Source organism: Lasioglossum baleicum, chromosome 7, assembly GCF_051020765.1.
Source record: "Lasioglossum baleicum chromosome 7, iyLasBale1, whole genome shotgun sequence".
Lineage (NCBI taxonomy): Eukaryota > Metazoa > Arthropoda > Insecta > Hymenoptera > Halictidae > Lasioglossum > Lasioglossum baleicum.
In genome coordinates, this window is record NC_134935.1 from 8924968 (window position 1) to 8934187 (window position 9220).

General features: G+C 40.4%; 1 protein-coding gene across 1 annotated transcript in view; it reads left to right on the plus strand.

The window, feature by feature from the left end:
* Window positions 1-8954, plus strand: part of Ypel (Yippee-like) — a 43095-nt gene extending 34141 nt beyond the window's left edge. Inside the window, exons 2-5 of the mRNA XM_076427633.1 lie at window positions 3493-3974; window positions 4594-4637; window positions 5431-5539; window positions 6053-8954. Coding sequence (XP_076283748.1) covers window positions 3873-3974; window positions 4594-4637; window positions 5431-5539; window positions 6053-6142 — 345 coding nt within the window. The 5' untranslated portion in view covers window positions 3493-3872 and the 3' untranslated portion in view covers window positions 6143-8954. The remainder of the gene's footprint in view (window positions 1-3492; window positions 3975-4593; window positions 4638-5430; window positions 5540-6052) is intronic.
* The last annotated feature ends 266 nt before the right edge of the window (window positions 8955-9220 follow it).

The following is a 9220-nucleotide window of genomic DNA, read 5'->3' on the forward strand; positions in this document are numbered from 1 at the left end:
GATACACTTAGCGCGATGTCCTTGAAATCGAATCACTGCGACGATGGTTGGACTCTTTTCCACTCCACTCCCATGCATTTTGAAAAATCAATTTCCAAATGTTCGAATATTATCGTAAAACTTTTCTGACGATTCCATTGTTCATAAACAGTCTCCTGCAATTCATTTCGACTTCCTTAAAAGCTATTTTGGAAACGCTACGGTTCGAGGTGGATGAAACTCCGTTTTATTTGCCGAGCCAACAAACACCTTAAACCGATAAGTCTAAGATAAGCATCGGCTAATTTTTAATAATACTTTAGACAAGGGATTCCCAAACTGTGCTCCGCGGAAAGATATTAACAACAAAGCTTTTTCTCTATGTTCTGACTATAATAATTTCACGTATGAATAATTCATGATATTCATGTCGGCGCGCGGCGCCACAAAGCGTCACGCAACAAGAAACAACTATTTTTTATTTTCCTAAGATTTATTGATTACGTATCATTACTAGACTGCGGATCTTTATGCAAAATAAGAATATTCTACGTTAATTGTAGGAAGCAGGAATAAGATAAAATTGATTTCATCCCTTAATGATTTTCTCACTTTAAAAACAACATTACAATTTTCTCGAATTTTAAAAATCTTGTTCTATTTTCTATTTCGTCCAAACAATTTATTCATACATGCATAAAGATCCGCTGTGTAGTCATTACCTAACCTCTTCAAATTACACAAGGAGCTCCGTCAAAATTCCAAGACTCTTTCAGAGAAAAAGTTTTAGACAAACGGTTCCGACTCCATGTTCGAACCTGGATGCTCCTTTGTTTACGATAACTTTCTGCAATCTGCAGTCGCGAAGAGGCTGGTCACTCGCAATCCAAGTACAGAGTAACGAGTACGAGCGGGTAGGGGCAACGGGACGAACGCGTGAAAGAGAAGAGCCTTGCCCGCGCTTCCTCCATCTTTATAAAGAAGAAGCCATCTCTTAAGCGCATCATAATGGAGACCTTGTCTCTTTTCTTTGTTTGAACACGCGCCAGCACGTGGCGACGCTCGATACGGAGAGAGAGTGCATCAATGCTATTGCGCTTCAAAATGTTTGTGCGGAGTCTTGTCGTGGCCCCCACCCCTTTCATTTATTTTTATAGATGTATTATCCGTGCGTGTTATCTAGTCTTTCTCTCGATGCGTGTACTCTTCGGCCTGGTCAACGGACATCTAACGATTTTTCACTTTCGTTGCAGCAATAATAAAGCGCGGCCAGTTTGATATTCGGCCGAGCGTTATTTAACAGGTCGTTATAAATAACTCGGTATTGATAGTTGCGGAATAAATATACATACGTACGCGATAGCAGGCAAATAACGGGAAGACGCACAGCAAGAACGACTCGCGAACCTCCGCCAATCTTCTTATAGCTCAATTTTTCTTCTTCGCGTTTAGTTGATGGTCACCGGTGACACCGGCACCTTTCGTTTCATAGATTCACCCTTGGTTCTTAACCGTTTTGGTAAAACATGTTTCTTATAATTGGACTAAACGACCTGATTTTTTATAATCAATTAGGATCATTTACAAGGTTACATGCAAAAATAAAAAAAAAGCGTTTTTTTAAACTTTTTTATTTGGGTCCTTAATGAAAATTTCAAATATTTGTTTTGTAGATCTGTGTTGTTTCTACAAATGTTGAAAATTTCATCGAAATCGATTAACGAAAATCGATTGAGGAAAAAACGACACGCATCGAAAGATGTACCATTCTGTGGATTTAAGGCACAAATTTTGAGTCCGGTAAAGTAAAGAGCAGTCCAATCCCATTCTATACGATCTTTTTCGCTTTATGGATATGACATTCATGTAATGCCTCATACATTACTTAAATGTTTAAAATGTTTAATGTAAAATGTAAAATGTTTAATGTAAATTATATTTTGAAGAATGGTACAGCGATCTTTAGTGGTGACTAGAAAAGTGTGAAGTCAATAAACATTTAAGCAGAGTTTCCGTGAATTTTTGTTCGGAATTAATGGAATTAATTGAACGTACACGATTGTACTGTGCAGGTTGGTTATTATTAACCCCGGGAAGGAAGCTTGTCGAAGGAAACGGAAAATGGATTCCCAGTGGCTCACGCAAGGGTTGACTACTGATTTCCATTTCGAAATGCAACGCGTATATCTTGGCCGTTTGGTTGCAACGGTCTCGTCTTTGACGTCACCTCCGTCGGCGGCGTGCCCGTGGATCAGATTGAGCTCGGGATCGTTAGATCGCTCGACGACGATACGGCGCGGCGCGCAGCGTGTCAGGGATCGTCGTGGGCGTTCCAACTAGGCGACGATTAAGTTGCGCGCGAGACAACTAGCCAGCTGGAGACCGTGGCCATTAGGATGGTTATTTTGCCTTAGAGAACAATCTTAATGCCTCCATCCTTATTCCCCTATTTTTCCTCAAAAAACATCAGACCTGGAGAAATGTGAACCAAAATCAAAAATTCTCTGCGTAGCCCTGAAAAGTCTTTCGCGTACACTGAGGATTCAAAAGAATCAGTTGTATTGTTTCTTGTAAAAGTACTTTGATTTAATATCCATTCAAGCCGTTCGTTGTGCACTCTACTATATGTATGTGTAACTGGTAGAACACCTGTTGAATCAAAATTTGTACAATGTTCTGTAGGGACTCTTAAACTCTACGCCTTTTTCTTGACACATAGTCGAATTACTCTTAGAGTATTATAAGTGTTGTGATGCGTAAGTAGATAGCGGACGTTTATGCAAAATAAAAATTATCGTCCTGAATTCCAACAAACCGGAGTCAAATAGAAATTTATTTTCTTTCTTAATGTGTTCAATAGGTTGAAAATAATATAACAGTATTCTCAAATTCTTCCAATATCTTTACTGTTTCGAATTAAACCTACTCATTTTTGTCATATAAACAGTAAAAACAGAAAAAATTTTAGAATATTATATTATCTTCAACCTGCCAAAAATGTTACTGAAGACAATAAGTAGACTGTATGCTACATAAACCATAGTTGGTTTAAAGCATTAAATAAATAATAAAGACAATAAGTAGACTGCGGATTTTTATGCAAAATAAAAATTGTCTGCACCATTTGCAAGAGAGTAGAGCCAGACAGACCTTTAATTCTTACTTTAATCATTACAAGCTGAAAACGTTAGATTGGCATTATTAGATCATTGTAAATTTTTCACTGTTTTAAATGACACCTACTAATTTTTCCTGTAAATACATCAAATCCGCAGTCTAACAATAAGTTTCAATTTCACTCCAGTATGTTGAAATTCAGATAGAAAAGTGTTCATTCCGCGTAAAGATCCGCTGTCTAGCGAAAAGCAAAACTATTGTCGACAACATGAATCGCGTACGAAACAGGCACACGGCCGAAGATTGGCCCGGCACGGGCCCGGTTGAATGATAGGCTAATTTCGAGCGCGTGGCACGAGGTGGCCGGTTTTAATGAAAGAAACTTCTGTTTCACAGGTGTCCCCGAACCGGCGCTGTCTGAACCAGCTCAACAGCTGATCGGAGTACGAAGCGGCGGTGAACGGGGCCACTATTGCACCAACCACCCCGCGATTGGAAGAAATTCAATTCGATAATCGTCGCTGGTTAACGGCCAGACGTTCACCACACACGGGAGAAAAGCGTCTCGACGGCACTTGATAACAATAACAGGAGGGAGGGAGACGATCGCAAGCGAGAGAGAGGGAGAAAGAGAGGAGAGATAGCGTGTGATCAAGGGTTGGAGGGAGAGGGAGCGAGGAGAACGACGACGACGACAAAGAAGACGAAGAAGAAGAGGAAGAAGACCGACAAGGGCGAGAGAGGAGAGATCTCTCTGCTTGCTCGGACACGCCATCATGGTCAAAACTTTTCAAGCATACCTGCCCTCGTGTCACCGCACTTACTCGTGCATTCACTGCCGTGCTCACCTCGCCAACCACGACGAACTCATCTCTAAGGTGAGCCGTGATAGATCAGGTAACGAACAGACTTCTCGCATTCGCTTCTCTTCCGCTTTTGTGTGTGCTGCCACAACCGCGCGCACACACTCGTACACGCACACACACGTACATACACGAGCCACACGCGCATACACACGTGTACAAGATGTTTTGTTTATCTGATATCGGAAATATCTCGCGACGCACTGATGTTACGAGAAAAATTTGTGTGAAGGGAGCCAGGGTTGAAGTAAAAATTTCGAATAATTTTTTTAGGACTCGAATGATGGGGTGGGTGAATTTTAAAGTCAATTTATGTTTTTTAAATGGAACCATATATTTTTCCTTGTCACGACGCGATAGCATTTTCCGAGACGAATTCAACGACATATCACAATATGTTATTTGCATTACGTTATATACGTTATGTTATTTATATATTCATACCGAACAATTTTTGTAAACAAATTTTTTTCGTAAACTCACTACGTCGCGAGATATTCCGTTATTAGAAAAATGAAACACCCTGTATACACCTAGAGTCTGCCTGCCTGCCCCCACCCCCTATCTACACCCCCGCCTCTCTATCTCTATTCACGCAACTCTAACTAACACGGTGTTTCCTTTTTGATTGCAGTCCTTCCAGGGCAGTCAAGGTCGTGCCTATCTCTTTAATTCAGTGTAAGTATGCTAATGCCTGCCCTCGCAGTCCCAGATAGAATCGGCGTGGAAAGTAGGACACGTACACTTCACCCGGAGAATTGTACAGGGTGTACACACAGTGTATCGAGATTCAACACCGATGCTTCTTTTGTTCTACGCGATGTCTTGTTCTTTCCGTCCGAAGGAAAAGTCGCAATGCTACACATTTATTCGCTTTTCAACACGTTCGTTGTTTAGAAAAAGTTCTTACACCCGTTACATTATACCCAGTGGCGGGTTTCACTGTAAGCGGCCGCGTGGGGCCCCGCTTTTTTGTTAATAAGTAGACTGCGGATTTTTCTGCGAATTAAAAATTGTGTGTACGTCGATTGCAAGAAAGGAGAGCGACATAAAAATGTATTTCTTCTGTTAATAATTTGAACAATTAGTATATGACGTGCCAGTAATATTAAATTCATCTGATGTTTCTTCCATTTTGTGTTTTATCTACCCATGTTTACCAGAAATACATAAAATCCTGAGAGTTTTCTTGCAACTTCTATTTGTAACTTGAGTTTGGGGGCCCCAAAATTTTTACCGCTTAGGGCCTCCACTTGACTTGAGCCGCCACTGATTATATCCCTTGCGATAGTATAACTTTGTCCTGCGTTTGTTCGTACAACGATAATTACGGCAGATAATTAGATTAATATTTTTAGACACTATACGTTGTATAATAAATTTTTCGTAAATCCGCGAAGATATGATAGAACGAGGGGTTAACGGATAATCATCGCTACAGTCAATTTACGGCGCGCGTTCATTATTTCAGGGTGAACGTGGGCTGTGGTCCTGCAGAGGAGCGAGTTCTGCTCACTGGCCTTCATGCTGTGGCGGATATTTACTGCGAGTGTTGCAAGACCACCCTCGGGTGGAAATACGTGAGTTTCTCCCACTCCGATGAAAACTAACTCAAGAGGGGATATTCTGGTTTTTCATTTCGAAAAATTTTGTTTTCTGCATTTTCTTGAAGTTCGAATTCGTAAAATTACTATAACTATAGACGTCTTAACCAAGAACCAGTATTTTTAAAATCCGTCAATTTTTTTTTATTTTTTTTATCGCGCTAAAGGCCGAAAAATATTCGAATAATCGATAATTTAACTTGAAAATTCCGCCACTTTGTAAATAATCAAGATTTTTAATTTATTTTGGTTCGAACCGTAACTATATGCACACTGATCGATAAACAATTTCATTTTTTGTTACGGACCGGTAGAAAACATATTCTTCAAAGAAATATATGACTCGTGCGATTTTGATCGAACGTTCACTTTACAAAAAAAAAGTGTCTAAAAATTCGTGCAGAACCGGCCTCGAAAACCAGAGTACCCTTAAGTTCCGCTGTACATACCAGATAGACCAGCTGCGACAGGTTGCCTTGAAATTTTCAGGAGCATGCGTTCGAGTCGAGCCAGAAGTATAAGGAGGGCAAGTTTATAATCGAGCTTGCACACATGATCAAGGAGAATGGATGGGAGTAAGTCGTGTCGGTGTACAAGGACTCGGTACATCCCTGAACAGCGACGCCCATTCTTTCGTCCCTGATGACTACGACTATGATGACAACAGCAACTACAACCACAACCACAACCACAACTACAGCTACGACGACGACGACAACAACAACGCCGACGTGTGATCCCGATGACGATGATGATACGCCTACAATGTTGTTCTACTTGCGACGTGCGGCCCCCTCCCCTCTGTCAAACCACCAACGAAAGTCTGTGATTTCATTTGTGATTTGTAATCTTAGTAACTCTTTATTTTTCGGACAATTCGACGCTGGTTTTCGTTCTATCTGATCGACTCGTCGATAAGCGACAACCGATGACGCCGGTGATCCGCCGCGTAGCGGTATCTGACGTGCGAAGAAGAAGAAGAAGAAGAGGAAGAAGAAGTATTGTAAAGAAATTATTTTTCAAAAAAAAAGAAACGAAACGAAACTAGAAAAAAATCGTAAGAAAAACCGAGAGGAAAAAGAGAAGCAAGTGCGAGAAGTGTAAGAGAGATAGAGAGTAGCGTGGAAGAGATCGAGAGAGAGAAAGAGATAATGACGACAAGAAGCGATGGTGATGAATATGATGACGACGATGGTGCCATGGCGGAGAGGATAAAGACCCGAGATCGGTCTGTTCGAACAGTGGGGTGCCCCACTTAATTTTTCAATTCATTCATCCACGCGAGACGTTCGCCGCCCACGCGTACAACGTCCAACCGGTAAAATGGTAAAAAATTAACGCGCGGGGCACCCCGATCGATCAGTTTCGAATCTGTTATGCACCGGAGCAGCGCAAGTGCCCACAGACTTTGCTGGACCGACTGCCTGCCTGCCGCGTCTATCATTGGAATTTCACTGCCGATATTCCTAATATTAATTAATAAGACTGCTGCGCCGCGTGTAGTTGGCGACGCAGCGGCGGTAGATACTAGTATAGCTTACGATATAGCGTACTAAAGCCTATGTTACAATATTATAGGACCTCATGGACATAGAACGTAAGGATATGTAAGAGCAATGACGCTGAGAAAGAGGAGCAAAAATGTGCAGAGAATGAGAGAGACGACACAAACACACACAATTCACACACACATATACACATACACACGATAGAACGATAGACGACGTATGATAGGGTGAGAAAGAGAAAACGTTACTTGTATCGCGCGTACATGTTTGATTTTATGTTCACCATGCCTGCCAAACTGTCTGTTTGTCTGCCAATCGCCATTACTGTTAGTGAAATGAAAACGAAAAAAAAAACAAACCGTATTCTAACATGTTCGCACGTTCTCGTCGGCTCTAGTCGGCTCTAGCAGGGTGTGGTATGACTGAATAATATTTTTGTTGTGAAACCATCATTTGGACTGCGCCTTCCTATTCACGCACCACGATGTATTAAATGATGAAAAAAAAGAAAACAAGAACGTAAAACTAAAAAACGAAAGAGGTAAACAAAAAGAAATATGGAACAAAATAATTGCTCATTACTTTTTAACAATCGATCTCATTTGTAAATATTAAATAGAGAGTTCAGTGTAAACGTTCACGAGTCACTATATCGCGCGGAGGTGTGGCGGACATGTTCGCGTGTGTTCCACCTTCCGGTTATCCCCTTGTACACAATTGATTTCTATCATCGGTCATTAAAGAGAAGAAGAAAAAAAGAAACCTGCATAATATACGACGTTGACTTGTCATTTTTTTCCGCGCTAGACCAGTCTCTGTACGACGGCGATGTTTTAATTGTATTTTTATTTTGTCGTTTAGGCTGTTTTGTCTCGAACACTGCATCTGTGAATTGGACAGGTTTGTTTCTAGGTGGCTTGTCGCGCTACCTTCGTTACTTATCTGCGAAATTTTAGGCGTATAGCGTCCGAAATCGAAATCTTGATCACACTGTTCAACGCGCGTGAACGATTTGGATGAATGCAAATCTATAAATTATTTTTGACGGTGGTAAGAACTCAAAGAAATTTACGGATTGGTATTCGGCCAACGAAGAACCGTTTCCTCGAACTTACAAATTATCTCGAAAAGGTTCGAATCTCGTTGGACAGTGTCGTCGACGGGACATTCATTCGTTGAAGCATGTGTTTTATATATCGTAAGACCGAAATACCCCGATGTAGGTATCTCGTGTAATATATCAAGAAGACGAAGGTAGCAATAATCGTACGCGTGAAGAGAGAAAGAGAGAGAGAGAGAGAGAGAGAGAGAGAGAGAAAAAAAAGAAAGAGTTTATTTTTCTTTGAATAACGGGAAAACGAATCGATCAAAAGTGTAACTGTGAAACACAAGTGTACAAAAAATTGATCAGTTCTTATATTGCGCTAGACATCTCCGATAAACAAAAACGAGTAAAAAAAGAAAATAAAAGAAGCATACATTGAGTAATGGATATTAACCGCGAAACAGAATAAACCACAGGTGGAGTTTTAAAACGGGTTGCGAAAGGGAAATGGAAATATATTCGTATGTTCATTGTTTTAAATGCATACATATGAAAGTGCAGTGTACTTTATGCGTGTATCTCGAACAAGTGGTGAATGAATGTGCCGGCCTAATCCTACATGCTGTCTCATGGAGAGTACTTTTTATATTACTGTGCCGATGTCCCCTTTGTCCGCACTCACTTTTCTGGGAGTCTTGTTAAATTGTGGCCCACCAACACCGATTCTATAGTTTCCAGCCTCCACCGACATCCACCATTACCACCATTACACAATTTTGCTTTGTAAAACATGTTCATAATAAAAACAAAGAGAAAATACAAAGTATTTAATCGACAATGGCTTATTTCAATCGAAACTTTCGCCTCTAATTGGAAGTACAACACATAGAAACATGATTCGTTCATTATTATTTATTGTATCCTTTTCTTCGTTAATTTATTTTTCATTTACAAATAATTAAAATATATTCTACTCACAAAAATAGTCTCTATCTTACAGATATATATAATAAATCTCCTCGAATATGGGGGGGGGGGGGTAAACGATTGGAATTTAAAATAATCTTGCAATTATCCGATTACGAGGGCCACTAATAAATTTCT